The sequence below is a fragment of the Rattus norvegicus genome, chromosome 2 (assembly GCF_036323735.1).
Source record: "Rattus norvegicus strain BN/NHsdMcwi chromosome 2, GRCr8, whole genome shotgun sequence".
Lineage (NCBI taxonomy): Eukaryota > Metazoa > Chordata > Mammalia > Rodentia > Muridae > Rattus > Rattus norvegicus.
The window spans coordinates 33,101,569-33,119,899 of NC_086020.1; the positions used below are offsets into that span (position 1 = coordinate 33,101,569).

At 42.9% G+C, this 18,331-nt stretch overlaps 2 protein-coding genes across 7 annotated transcripts in view; both read right to left on the reverse strand.

The window, feature by feature from the left end:
• Mccc2 (methylcrotonyl-CoA carboxylase subunit 2) overlaps nucleotides 1-8,524 on the reverse strand; it is a 71,049-nt gene extending 62,525 nt beyond the window's left edge. For 2 of the 3 annotated variants that reach the window (XM_039102544.2, XM_039102546.2), the window contains exon 1: nucleotides 8,234-8,524. In XM_039102544.2, the coding sequence (XP_038958472.1) occupies nucleotides 8,234-8,362 (129 nt within the window). In that variant the 5' untranslated portion in view covers nucleotides 8,363-8,524. The remainder of the gene's footprint in view (nucleotides 1-8,233) is intronic. The other variant, NM_001012177.1, reaches the window with a different exon arrangement.
• Nucleotides 8,525-10,949: 2,425 nt separating this feature from the next.
• Nucleotides 10,950-18,331, reverse strand: part of Bdp1 (B double prime 1, subunit of RNA polymerase III transcription initiation factor IIIB) — a 91,753-nt gene continuing 84,371 nt past the window's right edge. For all 4 annotated transcript variants that reach the window (XM_063281495.1, XM_063281496.1, XM_063281497.1 and 1 more), the window contains 2 exons: nucleotides 17,402-17,657; nucleotides 10,950-13,671 (listed from right to left, as the gene is read on the reverse strand). In XM_063281495.1, the coding sequence (XP_063137565.1) occupies nucleotides 13,537-13,671; nucleotides 17,402-17,657 (391 nt within the window). In that variant the 3' untranslated portion in view covers nucleotides 10,950-13,536. The remainder of the gene's footprint in view (nucleotides 13,672-17,401; nucleotides 17,658-18,331) is intronic.

Below are 18,331 nucleotides of genomic sequence, written 5' to 3' on the forward strand. Positions count from 1 at the left end.
GCTAAGGGCATTGAATGTTTTAAAAAAATATTTACTGGCTATATGTCTTTCTTCTTTTGAAAACTCTGTCCAATCTTTAGTCCAAATCGTAGCATTGTCTATTCCCATGCTTACCACCGAGGCAGGCTGGGCCAGCCTCTTGTCCACACACACTCTCTCCATCTTCTCAGGGTTTGAATCCCAACTGTATTTCAGGTGACAACATGCCTCATAAAAACTTGACAGCACCTAACTTCCTTTGGCCGTGAGGGTGTTACTAATTTTAACCAATGAAATAGAAACTAGAGTTGTCAGTTCTAACTTCTACCAAGGCTCTTTTAAAAGTCACACCGGGGCTAGAGAGATATCTAGTGAGTAAAACATTCCTCTTGCAAGAATAAGAGCCTGAGTTCAATCCCCCAAAGCCTTGTAAAAAAAGTCCAGGCATGATGGTGTGCACTTTTGACTCCAGTGCAGGCAAGTGGGGAACAGGCGAGACTCCAGGGGCTCACCAGCCAGCTAGCCTAGCCTAACTGGCAAGCTTCTGGACAATAAGAAGTCATTTGAAAGTGGGAATACGCAGTGACTGAGAAATATTGAGGAAGGAAACCTGAAGTTGACCCCTGGTCTCCCTGTGCACCTGGGTTGTGTGGACACAGACACAGACACACAGGCACACAGACACGCAGACACAAGCACATGCAGTTAAAGTTTGCATGTAAGGCAGCTGCTTTGTCTGTTTATCTTTCTTCTACTTTGGAACTCAGTGTTTGAGCAGCTATCCCAAATCCCTCCTCCAGGTTCCACTGTGAGCAATCTGGGCCTCCCTATCTCTAGCAGTTCATATTGACAGTATCTGAAGTACCTAGAGAAGGAGCCCAAGCATGAGGGTGAGGAATTTCCTCGACAAGCTTCGTCTCTGGGCATGCCTGTATGGGAGATTTTAGAGGAGGCTCATTGAGGGGGAAGACAGCTGGAAATGTGGCCTTCACCACTTCACAGGCAGTTCATGGGCTAAAAAAAAGGCAGAGGCTTTAAAGGGATTGAATGTTCCAGAATGTCCCATGCCCTCACAACCTTCCATATGGGCATGACATAAAGCAACCCCCTGTAGCCAATGCCCCTTCAGGCAGACTGATGCCTCACACAGAACTGCTACGACAAACCCACAGAACCAGGATCCAAGACAAATATTTGTTCATTTGGCCTTGAGGGCTGGGATCCCCTGAAACATGTTACCGGCTGAATACATAGTGAGTCGACCTTGAGGAGAGAAAGAGCAGCAACAGCTAGGTTTCTCTGAGGTAGACATTCTATTTATGAACGGGGAAGGCCTGAAGGCTTATTTCTTCTTGGATATGTTCAGTCAAACCCATGGCCAGTGGCCTTTATGTGCTATCTTCAAACAGGAAGACCCTTGAAGCAGCTCAGCTCTCTAACAGGCCTGGTCCCTCTTCAGCCGCTTGGGGCATTCAGACTTCGTTTTCTGACCTCTGGTCGGAACCTGTGCTCTGGAGTCTTAGACTGCTGGGGATGCTCAAAGCAATGATCACACATTCCATCTCATTCTTGGTAAAGTCAACGCATGCTTTCCTCCGAACTACGGGGATGCACGCTCGACAGAGGCGGTGGCAAAGGCCGAAGGCTAGGGTTTCCTGCCTTTTCTTATTAGTACTGCCTACCCGAAAAATGCTGGAAGTTGAAAATACTAGAAGTTCTCTGGGATCTCAGCTGTGATCCATAATGCCTTTGGCACAGGCAGTGGTGCACAGGGCTCCGGCGGAAGTAGAGCCAACGGTTCCCGAGGACATAACATGTCTCAGACACTGTCCTAAATAGTCAACATGATGCACTGCCACTTCCCAGCACTGTCAGGGTGATTGCTAACATTTTAGCATCTTCCCTCCAGAGCATATGCTGTGTCAGCATCAGCACATAGGACACACTACGTTCTGTTTTTGCCTTCACACCAGAGTGGCTTCCTGGCTCTATCAATAACTGGTGCGTACACACACACACACACACACACACACACACACACACACACACACACACACACATACACACACACACACAAGACTAGGGCTTAACAAATACACCTTAGAGAAAGAAGTAATCCTCAGGATCATTCTAACTTCTAAACTGTTTCAAAAACAGCAGTTCAGGGAGCTGGAGAGATGGCTCAGTGGTTAAGAGCACTGACTGCTCTTCCAGAGGTCCTGAGTTCAATTCCCAGCAACCACATGGTGGCTCACAACCCTCTGTAATGGGATCCGATGCCCTCTTCTGGCCTGCAGGCATACATATAAGCAGAACATTGTACATAATAAATAAATCTTTAAAACAAAACACTGTATATGTAATAAGTAAATCTTTAAAGCAAAACAAATGAAACTCAGCAGTTCAGGGCCAAATTAACAGTTTGAACCTGCTGTCAGCAAGACAGAGGGCTGGGCATAGGGCACAGTAGCAAAATGTCTATAATCCCAGCACACAGGGCTGAGGCAGGAGAAAGGTAGGTCTGAAAGATACTGAATCGAGAAAAGGCTACTCAGTCAGTAGGAAGGCTCTGCTCACTTTTGTCCTTGCCTGAATACAGCACAGTGTGGTGCCAATGGAGACAGCATCCTCTCAGTTCCCAGTTCCTGCTCCCAAACTGGAGGGAAAACAGACGCTCTGAGTTGGAGAGATGCTTCGGGAGCTAAGAGTACTGGCTGCTCTTCTAGAAGGTCTGAGTTCAATTCCCAGTACCCACAGGATAGATCACAAGGATCTATAATTCTAGTCCCAGGGGATTCAATGTTACCTTCTGGCCTCCTCTGAAACCAGGTACCTAAAATAAAAATTAGAGAGAGAGGGGGGGGGGGCGAGAGAGAGAGAGAGAGAGAGAGAGAGAGAGAGAGAATAGGTAGATAGAAGGTTAGATGATAAAGATAGATATTAAAATAAAGTTTGGTTTTTTTTTTTTTTTAAAAAGCAGACTGTCTTTATAATGTCTTAGGCTACATGAATGAAACCAGGAGCTCTTCTCAAGAAAGCATCAAAGGAAGACTAGACCACACATTAAAGGTAGAAAGTCACTATTTAGCATACCTGAAACCCTGGGCTTGATGGGGAGGAAGGGGGAGAGGAAAGGGAAAGGGTTGGGAGGGGAGGGGAGCAGAAGGAAACCAAGACTCAAACTGCCTGGGACAAGTCTTTGGGATATGAAGACGTTGAAGGAAGGCTGTGCATCGGGAGGGGGCTGAAAAGCTGCATAGAAGCCCAGGTAAGGTGTGCACTGAGAAAAGACCTGAGGGGATCATTCCAAAACACAAAGCCGACCAAACACTTAGGGAGTCAGGGAAAAGTCTGAAAAGATAGAAGCGATGGCTATGCTTCCAAATGTGCAGTTGCCAACAATAAAACCCACAGAGTGCCCACAGGAGCCAGAAGACAGCTCACACAGGAAATAATGTGACAGAAAGTGTCCCCAAGAACATGCAACCATCAGACCCTGTAAACAGTCTCAAGAGCCAAAGAAGAACGGGAAGACAACATGAGACCAACTACAGAGATGAAAGCTACGAAAAGGCAGGCAGGCGGGATGGGCAGAAAGAGCCTAAGACTCAGAGGACCAGGATGTGTGCTGCAAAGATACTGCGCAAACAATGACAGAGGCTGCGTCCACGAAATCTCAACCTAAATGAGTCCCCTAAACAAGATCTACACATAGACAACAGCAGCCGACATGCCAACATGGACAGGAGAATCTCACAAGGGTCTACCCCTAAATGAAGAACTATAGGCAATTAATGGGACTAAGACAGGGAGGATCCGCCTTCTCTAGAGACGAACACCCCGAGAGGTTATCCAATCCTAAGGGGTCATCCCAACACATACAAGCAACACTGACACTAAATGGACTCAGCAGGCTGTGTGTGTGTGTGTGTGTGTGTGTGTGTGTGTGTGTGTGTGTGTGTGGTGTGTGTGTGTGTGTGTGTGTGTTGTATGACAATAATTTTAAAAGAAGTCATACAGTTGAGAGGGAGTTGGAGGTAGGGACCTGGGAAGAGTTGGAGGGAAGGTTTAATGAATCTGTCAGAGAAGTCTATACTCAGGAACATTGTTCTTCAAACATGAGGTTGAGCCTGGAGAGCTGGCTCAGCAGTGAAGAAAACAGGCTGCTCTTCCAGAGGGCCTAGGTTCAATTCCCAGCACCTCCGTGCCGGATCACAACAGTCTAACTCCATTTCTAGGGCATCTAGTGGTCTCTTATGGACTCTTTGGACACCACTCTCTTACATGCACGTGCAAAACACACACACACACACACACACACACACACACACACACACACTCTTAAAAATAAGACAAATTTTTAAAAGAAGGAAAGCATTAGAGTTGCTTTAGGCAGATGAGTCAAATTTGTAGCAATTCAAAATACATTGTTACACAAGGTGTGATGACCTATGCCTGTAGTTCCAGCTCACAAGAGCAACTAAAGCAGGAGGATTGCCAAGTTCAGGATCAGACCAAGGAGCAGTACATCAAGATCCTGCCTCTCACAAGACTTAGCTACGCAACAAAACCGATAAAAATTTAAATATGTGATTCAGAGCTGGAGGTGATGTCGTGTCTATAACCTTGGAACTCAGGAGGCTGAGGTGGGAGGAAGGAAACTTTGAGACCAAGTTTAGCCATATTATGAGACTCTACATTAAAAAAAATTTTTTTCTTAAGGATCTAGTGAGATGGCTCAGCAGTCGAGAGCACTTGCTGCTCTTTCAGAGGACACTGATTCAATTTTCAGAAGCCACATAGAGGCTCATAACTATAACTCCGGTTCTGGGAATCTAATGCCGTCTTCTGGCCTCCATAGACACCAAGCATACACACACACACAGTGCATAGAAACACATCCACACAAACACTCGTACATATAAAAAAATCTGTTCAAGCATCTCCATTTACACTGCTTATGACTCATTTTACATCTAAGGACACTCAAGTTAAAAAGAAGGGAAAATAGTCTATGCACACACAGGTAGTCGAAAAATGGAAATGGTCTCTGATTCGAGTCACAAGTAAATAAAGTCGATTAAGATACTCAAACCAAACCACAGCTCTGCCCTTCGATAAGTCATAACAGCTGACCCAAAGTCACCAATAGATGGTGGGAGAAAGAAGTTAGTGTCTGCTGTTGTGACTGACTGGTGTTTGTCACCTAGCGCATCACACATGGACAATTCAAACAAACCCAACATGACATACCATCTCTCCAATCCACCAAATTCAGTCTTGGGCTGTATCAAGAGCACTACTGTTTACCTCACTATACCTCCTGGAGTAACAAACTCCAGCGCCCTCCATGACTCATTCTCCTCTCTTTCCACTCCAACATCAGTTCCCAACTCCCACGAGACTCTGACTCTGAAAATGTAATTCTTCCCACCACTACTTAACTCTGGCTTCTCTCCATGTCCACAGAATCATGCCACTTCTCCTCTTTAAATATTTGAAGGATGGCTTGCAAAATAAAATATAAATGTGGCTTAAGGGGGAGAGGGACCGAATGTTGGACACAGCATACACATGGAGGTCAGAGGACAACTTTCAGTGGTCAGTTTTCTCCTTCCACCATCTGAGTCCCAGATATCAAACTCAGATCAACAGGCTCTGTGGCCAGTGCCTTTAATCACTGAGCCATCTCTCTAACCTTAGCACTTAACTTTGAAACAAGGCCTCATTATGTTGCCTTGGCTGACCTCCAACTCCTACTCTCAAGGAGTATTCCCATCTCAGCCACCTGACTGCTAGAACTGTATGTACAAGACCATGCCTAGTTTACACTTCAACATCCTAAGTTTAACGTACCTATATTCAACACTTTGATTGCTGCATGGCATAGAAAAATCCATCTGGAACTGACCCAGTGGCTAGTTTTCATGGTACCAGAAAGGTTGTGCAGGTCACTTAAGAAATCAATGGTCCTACTCGGTGCTGGGCCCTGCATGTTGCAGTACCAACCTACTAGGCAAGGTATGCCCACTGGTGCACTGGTGGCGTGACTGTTAGGTGATAACCACCATGTTCTGGTTGGAGTTTGAGGTCTATTCCACAAAGTTGAATTCATGCCTGGTACTGGAAACCTGTTCCAAAGCCCTTGGCTTGGCCTCCCCTTGACCTGGGCTCTAGGAGAGAATCCTACTACTCCTGTGTTTCTGAATGGCGGTGTTGTCAAACTGTCTTCTAAATATTTATGTTTAGACATGTATATTAGCCCTGCCCTCAACCTCCGTTAGAGAAGCTTCTTTACGGAGTGGGTAGCAGCTAACGGAGAGATTGGTAACTGTCAATCCAGTTGAAGAGTGGACTGTGAAGTGTTCAGTCTCAAAATGATACATTTACATCACACACACACACACACACACACACACACACACACACACACACACAGGCTTAGGGAATATCAATCATGCAAGAGGGAGTGGAAAGACTCTAAGAGCCAAAGCCTGGGGAGGGATGCTGTCTTCTGGATCTAACATAGCTATTGTGCTCATGGCTCGCTGAAGTTGTGGCTACCTGAACAAGACCCGCACAAGATCAAGCCAATGGTCAGTCAACATTCTAGCAAGCAGCACCAATAGGACTCAGTGAGTTTTTAAGGGGAGTGGTATTAGAAGGACATGGGTAGGTAGGGTGGGAGGTAGGAATACACTGGGAAGGATGTGTGGGGGAACTGGGAATAGATAGCATTAAGATACACCAGCTGGGTATGGTAGCACATGCCTTACACCGCAGAAGCAGAGGCAGGAGACCGCTGAGCTCAGCGTGGTCTACAGAGCTGATCTCAGGATAGCCAGGTCTACACAGGGAAAAAAATCCATCTCGAAACAAACAAAAAGATACATTGTATTTGTGTATGAAACTGCCAGAAAATAAAATAAAATAAAGTAAAAAACAAGATATCCCTAAAAATAGTAAGATAGCTGTGTTCAAGAAAACGGTTGGAACTGGAGAGCATCGCATTAGGAAGGTGGGAAAAATTCCACATTTTCTCTCACAGGCAGAATCTAGATTATATGACATGAAAGTATGAGAACCATTTTGGAAAGAGAAAAGGAGACAGCAGAAGAGTGGAGAGGAGGTAAGAGTGTCACACACACACACACACACACACACACACACACACACACATCGCAGTGAAATCTATTATTTTGTACTATTAGTGGATAGTAATTGTATTTTGTTGTTGTGGTGGTGGTGGTGGTTTTTTGAGAAGGGGGTCTCACTCTGTAACTCTGGCTGTCCTGGAACTGGCTTTGTTGCACAAGCTGGACCCAAACTCACAAAGATCCACCTGTTTCTGCTATCTGCTCATTTGAAAGGTTATCCACATCCTCTAGTTTTCCATCCAGTCTCTGTCTTTCGTTTTGAACCTGCCATGCCTTTCCCGACCTAATTCATCTCACCCTCATCTGCAACTTTTGCACTCTCAGCCTTTCAGGGTTTAGACACCACTTACTACACAGACACACAGCTATCGGATTTCTAATTAACATCCCCCAGTTCCGCTCCTACATCTCCATGCCAAATACTTTAGAATACCGCACAAACGACTTCGTGTTTCTGAGTTAACTTCTTCCCAGACAAACAACTGCTGGTTCTATGTACAATTCAGATGTTGACTCCTTAGGTTTAGAAGCCATGGAACAGATTTAAGTTTTTTAGCTTTGATATTTCACGAGTTATGAGTTGCTTCTTCAGCCTGGGGAAGTCCCTCAATTCCAAGAAAAGCTATGTAAAGATATCATGGGTTGTGTATTTATAGTTAATATAGCTATTAAACGGACGCGTGTAAATACGGCCTGGCACTGCCGTGCTAAGGTAGTTCTAAAGGTGGCTACCACAAGACCCCTAAGGAATATACTAGCCATGCAAACTTGAGGACCCCAACTTCCTGATTACAAAGTTGCCAAACCGGGCTCCGGCATCTATAAGATACCCAAGCGACAATGTTTTGTGGGTTTTGAGAACCACTGACTTCAGTGAAACAAAATGCCAGCGCCAGTCCTAAAAGTGAAGTAAAAATCACATTGGAACGACTTCTTCCTTCTGCAAACTTCACAGGACCCTATTGAGTCCCAGAACGATCGATGCCTGAAGCTGCAAGAGGAAAGAACAGCAGAGATCAAAGCATGCCCACCCTCCGGCCGCCGGTGACTCCCGGGCAGGAGGGCGAGCAGGCCTCCAGGACCTTCTTTCAACCTACCTGGTAGGTGGAGGAGCCCGAGTCAGGCTGGGTGCCCAGTCGGGCCACCGCGTCCCCGTGATAGGCGCGCTGCCGGGGTACGGAGGCCCGACTGCAGGGCCGCAGAACTGACCTCAGCGCGCCCCACATGGCGATAGCAAGCACCCAAGAGAAAGAGAGAGAGAGAAAGAGAGAGAGCGGCCCTGCAGCTGAGTTTTGCAGCTCCGGGCCGCTGTTCCTCCAGAATTCTTGCACCACCAGCCTTGGTCCACCAAGCTCCCAGGCCAGCCCCGCGCACGTGCCATCGCGGGCCACCTCTAATTGGTCGGTGCAGCGCGCCACGCCTCTCGACTCCGCCAATGAGGAACAGAAGAGCAGCTGCGCGAGTCCAGGTTCCATCGCGAGCCCAGGAGCGCTGGTCTGAGAAGAGCGCATAGCTAAGTGGCTGCTGTCCTGCTGAAGCGTTTGTCGCATGCATGCACACGCCTCTAGTTCCTGCACTGCAGAGCTTCAACACATTTAATCGGTTTTAGAATGCTACTACAGCATGCTTGCTTAGAGGAGCAAAGTAAACGCGTCAGGAACATCAGAAGGATGAACAAGCTAGAGAGAGGGTCGGCTTGCCTTAGGAGGAAATGTGGTTCTAGACTTAACAGTGCTGTAGGGGAACAGCACCCGAATAAAAGCCAGATTGTGTAGAAACACAAGATAACTAAGATGGGAACTGGGCTTGGTTCTCTCTCTCTTGCGGACCATGGACTCTACTACTTGGCCACTTCCAAGAAAAAAGGCTGACCCATAGAAAACTATGGTAAGCCAATTAATAGAAGACGTGTCAACGTTTCTCTAGCTTACTAAGTGATGAGTCCATAGCTTACAAAGTGAAGAATTTAGAGGCCAGTGTGGGCGTTTTTCTGTGCGTACCTTACGTGTACAGGAGCACACGTGGAAGTCAAAAAATGTCAGATACCCTGCCATCACTCTGCCTTATTCCTTTGAGACCAAGCACTCTACCTTGCTACAAGCTGATCCCACATAAGGTCTCGTAATGTGGAAAACAACTTACAGATTCGCACAGCATGCAAACGAAAACCAAACCAAACCAGAGCATTGAACTGAATGAAACATTTATTCCTGGCATTGAGGCTAAAGAAAACTATTTCCTAGCAACTCCAGCACTCAAGAGGTGAGGGCCAGCACATCAAGGTTATCCCGGGCTACACAGGGAGTTTGCAGGTAGCTTGGACTATGCAAGTGTCCAGAAATGTCTCCCTTAACTTTTTGCTTAATTGAAACTGTTTACCTTTGACCCTCCTCCTCCCCAGAGTTCCTACTCCTATCCAGCTGCCTCTCAAATTCATGCCCTATTCCTTAAATACATACATGTGGGTAAGACATATGTTTACTGCTGAACCTGGAATGTTATACATGCTTATAGGTGGGGTTGAATACTTGGGGTTGAACTGTTAGGGCTTTAAGGCATACTTTTAATCATGTGTAAGCGTGAGTGACTGGACACACACACAAGGGAGCGCCATTGCCCTGAGGCCAGAAAAGGTTCATAGAGTCCTTCAAGCTGAAGTTGTGAGTTTCAGCAGCCTGAGTGCTGGAAACCAAACTTGGGTTCTCTGCAAAAGCAGTGCCCTTATGCACGGAGCCACTCCCTGTCCCGGTTTTGTTTTCAGTGTTCTAGTATGTTTACCTGTCCTGATTACAGCCCATCCCTGAGGGAAGTCAGCTGGAACTCAAGGTACGAAATAAAGCAGAGGCCATGCCACGGATAAACACTGAAAACCGTCTTGCTCAGCTTGCATTTTTCCGTAACTCAGACCCACCAAACCCGGGCGGCACCATACACAGTAGTCTCAGCCCTCTTAACAGCAATAATCAGTCAGGAAAATGCCCTCACAGAAGTCTACAGGCCAGTCTTTGTCAGGCATTTTATCAGGTGAGGAGCCACAGTCATCGCTTGTGCCAAATTGACAAAAATAAGTAACAACAAAAAACAAAACTACTCATCAGCAGACGGGGTTTACTATGGAGCCCCTTACTCAAGTGGCCGTACGCACACTTAGCTAAGTTTTCATCAGTAGGATATTGGTTAATATGGCTGATGACTATAGCTTCCCAAGAAATAAAATTTTCTATTTCACCATTTCTTAAAGTGAACAGACAAAACAGTATAGCTGTATGTATGTATATGTATCTGAAGAAATGGTCACACTAACCAAGTTTACACTGATAATTCTCTCTCTCTCAAAAAAAAAAAAACTTTTGGGTGACTGATTATTTGCCAATAAACACTTCAAAAAATTTTTGGTTTTTATGATCTCTGGGACTAAACCTCCAATTTCCTTCCATATATAGCAAACAGAGTGTGTTTCGGGGTGGGGGTGGAAGGAGCAAAAGGTCTTGAGTTGTTATATATAAAAATTAATTAAAGAAGGAAAGTAAACAAAACTTCAAAAACCATCTTCCTAAGAAGCATCAAGAATTCTTCCAGCTATATTATGCATGCCCCCCCTTTTTTGTCTTGTTTTTTTGGGAGACAGGGTCACTAGGCTCAGATTCACACTCCTCCTGCCTCTGTAGGATTCTGGGATTACAGGCCTGAGCCACCATATCCAACAATACTGTATTTTTATAGAGAAATATAGACGATAACTGAAAACAGAGACCAATTAACTGAACATTGATATCATTACGTCTTTGTTGTTTGAAAAGGACAAAACAAAAATGGTATAAAATAACTTTTATTTACATAAATTTTATCTACAGAACATAACTGCTTTCTTTAGAACAAGAAAACTTACAAATGATAGATATTGCTTCTTTTGTCAAAAACTTCTTCAAGCAAGATATTATACATGGTCACTTGCATTTAGAATAATACGGTGGTAAACATTGGATATTAATATTTTCATCTATGTCTTGCCTTAATTGTTTACCAACAATTAGACTTTTTAACCAGGACTCAGCCATCTGCTAAGGTATAAATGATCAGAGGAAAACAGTCGGGAGAAGGTAAACTCCTTTCACACGTCTCCTTTAAGAGTTCTACAACAAATTCCTTGCAACCTCTGTGCACCATAGCAAATCTTCCCAAAGCCTTAAAGCTAACCACACTGATTGTGTTTCTCCTTCCTGCACAGGTTTGAGACTGTGATAGCAGGAGAGTTTGTTGACTAACTTGATTCTCTTTACAACAAATACCCCTGGAGTCTTTATACAATAAATTACATCTTCCATAAAATCAGTTTATTACAGATGAATGAGTCAGAGGTTAAAAAAATAAATATACAGGGATAAATAATAGTTGAGTCTCGGTGATCTAACCCAAGTAACACTTAAAAGAAAAAAAAACTTTACAGAACATGACATTTTAAAAACAAAAACAGCATTGAAACAGCGATGTGAATTACCTCCATGATTGTTACATTAATCACATGAAACAGATGCATACATTTGAGAATTTCATCCAACTCACAGATCTTCCTTTATAACAAACACTGAACTGTACGTTTTACTCCAAGCCACAGACAGCACAACAAACATGTCCCAGGAAGTTCAACAGTCAGCAATCTAGACTCATTGAGTTCTATCTTCTTCTGCTTTGAAATTTGAAAAGTGGTTACCATTTTATCAATATGAAAAACGAAAATTTACCTAGATGTAAAAATATTTTCCAACTGAAGTATTGCTCACTTCATAACAGACTGAACATAGTTTTTGAATCTTAGGCACATTTTGCAAATAGCTCCTACAAACAGACACCAGCACCTTCTGATTCTCACCCCCTGTAGTCTGGGGCTGGGAAACCCCACATGGCAGAGTGTTTGCCTAGCGTGTGAAAGCCATGGCTTCTTCTCTGAGCAAGGCATAAAGGTGGGCAAAGCCCTGTGCTCCAAGCGGAGGAGGACAAGCTGAAGAACACTCTCACCTACAGAGTGCAAGGCCAGTCTTGAACACGGGAAGCCCTGCGGGCTACAGCTCACAAAGAATGCTTTGTGGAGAAACTTCTAACTACCGAGCTAATGCATCAATCATATCAACGCACGAGGTTTTAAAATAAAATTGAATACATTTGCTCTTCGAAGAGTTTAATTTGAACCAGGGGAAAATTGTAAGGGGAACAAGACACATGAATCACACAAAAATTTAAAACACCCAAGTTCATAATGAGGACATCACTGGCTTTGCTAAGTCTTCCTGTCATATTTTCTGCTTTAACATCAGAATCATGTTCTGGGGTTAAAGGCCCACATGTTCTATGGACAAAATTTAGTAGGACTAAACTGTTTTAAGGACGTGGGGTGTGTGTGTGTGTGTGTGTGTGTGTGTGTGTGTGTGTGTAAAAAGATTCAGTTATAAAGGACAATTTGTCTTTTAGGTTAATTTTTCTTCCAATGAAAATCCTGAGATTAGAGTAAGAAAAGCAAAAATATTCACAGTACAAATTCAATATACTAAAGTGTGAGAAAAGTATTCAAAATATCAACACTACCTTAACAGTCTCAATTATGACATTTTAAAATAGCTTTTAAAGTAAGGAGGAAAAGGAGACAAATTATTTGTTAATGCTTTCTTTACCCACATCTGGTAAGTGAAAATAATTAAATTGGGATATATTTTAAATAAAAAATTTAAAAATAAATAATCTCTTTGATGTGTCACCTTTATAAATACAAGTTTAAATACTAGATCTTCAATCAGGACTAATGTTACATCACCATGAATTAGAAAAATACACATTTTTTCCAGTCAAATAGATAATAGAAAAGTTTTAACTTTACCATACCAAAGTGGAGTTTCACAATTTGCTTTCATATACTTATAGACAACAGATCACCCTCAAGAAACAGAAAAAATAAAAAGAAAAGAAAAAAACAAACTAACCAAAAAAAAAAAAAAACCCCACAGAAAGAAAACACAGCCACCTTTATAAAAGGGGGTTACTAAATGTTAAATATAATCGAGCTCCAAGTATGTCAGCACTATGATTTTATACGGATGTATGCACACCGTTCTCACGTCAGCGTGTGCTCTCACAGGGCATCAAATGTAAACAAGCTGCAGTGCCTGTCGGTGACACCAGTCGTCATTGCCTGGTACTTCCAAAACGCAAAGTCAATCAGAATGAAATGTTTCCCACTGATTATAAAAGCTTCAAATGAAGCTCAATAAATATTCAAAATTGACCTAAATAAAAATAGGCAGTGGTGCTTCTCTAAACACTGCTTTGTTAAAGTCAGGGTCGCTGGAAATTTCAAACTCATTACAAAAATATAGAAAGTAAAAAGAAGGGGAAACCCCAGGAGAGAGCTTTATTCTGTTTCATCCACTTCAATGAAGATGTCACTGAAGACGAACTCTGAGACTGTGGTCACCTCTTCTTCAGATGCTCCTTTTGGCCCATTTTTACATTTTTCTTCTTCTACCAATGGCTGATCAGAAGAAACCTTGGAAGACAATGAAACTGACATGTAATCTACTATTTATGCATTGCTGCAGGGATGGCTACATCGCAGAGGCCTGAGGCTCAATCCCTAGCAAAAAGGGAGAAACAAGTGAGCCACCCCTAGGCAAGGAAGGGTTTTACTGCTTCCTAATAAAGTGGGTAATCCAGGGAGAGGGCACCTGGAGAGGCTGCTCAGTGGTTACACTTGTGCAGGAGCACGAGGTTGACAGCATGGATACCCAGACCCCCCCTTAAATACTAGGCAGGCATGACGGCCAGAGGTCAACCTCAGGCCTTAACATACATGTGCCCACAAACAGGTGAAAACATATACACACGAGAAAAACATAGAAGCAAACTAAATTTAAATACCCATTATTAAGTAAATGACAGCATGATTACTTCATCCTGATTCTCAGAAAAGCAATTTAAATATACAGAACTAAATCACTGTTAAGTCTGCAACTAAAACATTTAATTGCTAGAGTAAGAATTGATGCTCAAAAATCAGATTAACATATTTGTACCTTATAAAGCAAAACACAAAAAAACTGCATAGAACATATCAACACATACGAAACAGATGTGTGAACAGAGATTTAAACTTTTAAATAATCCTTGCATATGTATGCATGCCTGCTTGATTTTACATGCACCATAGTTAGAACTGGAGTTAGTTGTGAGCCACCTTGTGGGTACTGGGGACCAACCTGGGCCCTCTGCAAGATCTGTAAGCTCTCTCCAGTGTCCAAGTCAGTTCTTTAGATGGGCAGAATTGAGTGGACTCAGAATTATGAAGTAAAATGATGACATAGAATTGGGAGGAAGAGATGTTGGAGGTTCTTGGGGGACCCCAAGAAAAGTATGAGAATTAAAATATGATTTAAAAAATACGGTGCACATGTTTAATTCCAGCACTTGGGACACAGAGGCAGGTGAATCTCTGTGAGTCTGAGGCCATCCTGGTCTACACAGTGAGTTCCAGGCCAGTCAAGGATGCATAGTGAGAGCCTGTCTCCAAAAAAATTTTTATAAAAATGAGAAACGTTGGGGTAGTCAGTAAATATTGACTACTGACTACACACCCGTGTGCTGGAAAGTTAGACCTATACCTTACACAAAAATTCTAAGGATGCAAAGGCTTAAATGTTAAAACATAGCCAGGCAGCGGTGCTGCCCCTTCAATCCTAGCACTCCAGAGGCAGAGGCAGGAGGATCTCTGTGGGTTTGAGGGCTGTTACACAGAGAAACCCTGTCTCAAAAAAACAAGACAAAACAAAACAAAGACAACAAAAATTTATTGTAAAAACCACTGAAAGATAATTTTATTTCTTAGAGTGAAGAAAGGGATATCTCTTGAAATGATTACAAAATCTGAAGTCAAAATGCTTTTGATAAATTTACCAACACAAAACTAAAAAATATCTGCATGGCAAAAGCAAAAACAAACTAAAAATATACATGGCATACAGAAAAATACTGCAACCTGTATTATAAAATGGCTCTCTCCCTTAATATTCTTAAGAAAGTCTACAAGTCACTATGAAAATAAAAGACAAGTTTTTCTTAAGTCAAATACCCAGAAAAGAGAATGAATAAGCCACACACAGGTCCAACCGCACATAAAGGCTAGAGAATGAATGGGCATGGTAGGACATTTCTATAACCTTAAGCCCTTGGATTCCAGCTAAAACCAGCCGGGGCTAGGAAGTAAGATGGTGATCTAAAAGAGAGCGAGTGTGGGTGCTGGGTCAGAAGCAAAGGGTGCAGTGGTGGCACTGTGTAACTGCCACACGTCCCCTGTGAAGACAGAGGAGCAGGTAAGTCTGTCACACTTCTAACTCTATCTACTAGTAGGACAAATGAACATCTACTAAGTCTGAGGATGAACAGGTAAAGGGACCTGCTTATCACAACTATTCCTGTGCTATTTGATGTGGCACACAATTAGGAACGACCTACATGCTTCTAATACAAACTCGGTATCACGAGGCAGCACGACACAATAATGGAATGCTGTGTAGTTACGTCGGACAGGCCGACATATGGCGGCACAGGCCTATAATCCCCACATTCAGATGACTGAATCAAGAGGATTAAGCTTTATTATTGAGATTTCTGTGTCAGATTAAAAATAACCAATAATGAAAATATTTTTAAGACATTTATCACTAAAAAATAAAAATATGTGTTTCCACGTAGACATACATGAGTGTTCACATCACCTCTGCTCATAATGGTAAAAAACTTGAAAGAACAGAGAGGTCCTTCTACAAGTAAGTGAATAAAAGAAACTGAGTCTTTAATCCTAGCAGGCAGCCTGGTCTTCATAGTCCATAATTACAGGCCAGTCTTAAACTCTGTGTTTCAAATAAAAACAAAAAACACATTGAGATACACCCATATGACAGATACTATTTTGCAACAAAAAGTAATGAGGTACTAGAGTCAGAAATAGATATGAAGATCAGAATTTCCAGGGCCAACCTGGGCTATCAGTGAGTTCTATAAGATACCTCAAGCTTGGGGGAATTAGAGGAAGGATTATAGGAGCTGAAGGGGTTTGCAACCCCATAAGAACAACAATGCCAACCAACCAGAGCTTCCAGGGACTAAACCACTACCCAAAGACTATACATGGACTGACCCTGGACTCCAACTGCCTATGTAGCAGAGGATGGACTTTTTGGGGTACCAGTAGAAGGGGAAGCCCTTGGTCCTGCCAAGGTTGGACCCTCAGTGCAAGGGAATGTTGCGGAGGGGGTAAGGAGGGGTTGTTGGGGGGGGGGGGTAACATCCATATGGGGGAGGGGGGCTTGGGGCTTGTGGACAGGAAACCAGGAAAGGGCATAACATTTGAAATGTAAATAAAGAAATATATCTAATAAAAAAAAGTTGCAACAAAAAAAATCTAATAAAAAAGTCAAATTTGAATAAAAAAAAGATAGCTCAAGCTATATAATAAAATGTCATCTCAAAATAATAAAAGTAAAATTAAGTAAAACAAACTAGTAATACACAAAGCTAACTGAATGAATATTTAGGGAAGCAGATGCTGTGCTGGCGCTGGGAGAGTCCGACTTTTAAACGTGTAATTCAGTTTCTGAAGTGGCAGACAACGACTAGATGTTAAACTCTATGGACAATGCAAAGGAGCCTCTTCTTTTGAGACACTCACATGCTATGCACTGCCACTGTCACACTGCTAACAGCTGCAAGTGTTCCGCAATACACCTGACGGGGATGCTAAAGCTGACAAGGCAGCTCACGGGGAAGGAAGACATCTTCCTAGAATGCATGAAGCCCCAAGTCAAATCAAATCCCCACCACTGTAGGAGAAGTAGTAACAATATTTTAGCAGTAACAAATAGAAGGTCACAGACTTCTGTTTCAACCTAGAACTTGCCATTAGACTCAGGATGCATAGAAATAATATACAAACAAATTCTAGTTTTATGCTTCCTTGAATTTTTATGAGTCAGGACTTTTTCTCCCAAGACAAATAACACTACCAGTATGGGTCAGAGAGCTGGATTGAAGGAACTGCAAGTAAGTGTCCCAATTCTGGCTATTTCAATAGGTCATACTAAATTAGCTGCATTTCTGTGGTAAACGGAAGTTGCACTAAAATAATTTCTGACATCCAAGTGAAAATAAACTTGTTTTTTTCTTCCCTTATTCAGATAATAAATGTATCTAATACACAATAAAACACGACAGTTGGCACATACCTCAGCTGCTGAGCTTTCAGAACTTCCAGTGTTATCAGAGACAGTTTCAGTCACACTTGGTGGTGGGAGTGGATCTGAAGATTCTTGATTTTTTTTCTGGCTTGCATGAAGTGGATTAGGTTTTTTCAAATTTCGTCGTGATACAGGTATATGAGGCTTTAGTCGCTTCTTACTATGGGTTTGAGTCACTTCATCAGATTCCAAACTATTTTTTGGACATATTAATGATAAAAATCCCAAAGGCCTTCTGCCAGGTCTAGAAATGAATACACAAAGATTCAGACAAATGTGTACACACACACACACACACACACACACACACACACACACACACACAAACGCCCTTCGCTGCTGATGTGACAGGAGGCCTTTCTCTATGTAGCTAAGTCTCCCTGACTCAGCCTCTCAAGCTCTGCTACACTACAGTAACTCAGCAAGGCACATTCTTAAAATAATTTTATTTCAATTAATGCTGAAGTGGTACTTTAGCAAGTACTGATGACACTACTCTTTGATGTATATCTGTGACACAGACAAGGTTAAGCTTAAAAGTGCACATGAATTACCTGGGGAGCATTACCAACATGGAATTCTGGATCTGAAACAGATAAAGCCTGAGTCAAATGCACCAGGACTGCAAGTTTTAGAAAACATGCTGAGTCCATGGCGCAGCCTAAGGATGGTCTGTATGAGCTTCTGTATTGTTTGAAGTTTGTTTTTGGTTTTTCTTTTTTAAGGCAGGGTTTCTCTGTGTGGACCTGGCTGTCCTAAAACTTACTCTGTAGACCAGGCTGGCCTTAAACTCGGATATCCACATGCCTCTGCCTCCCAGGGGCTGGAATTAAAAGGCCTGCGCCAGCATCCAGCCGATATTGTTTGTTTGTTTGCTTGTTTGTTTTTTCAAGACCCGGTCTCACTATGTAGGCTCTC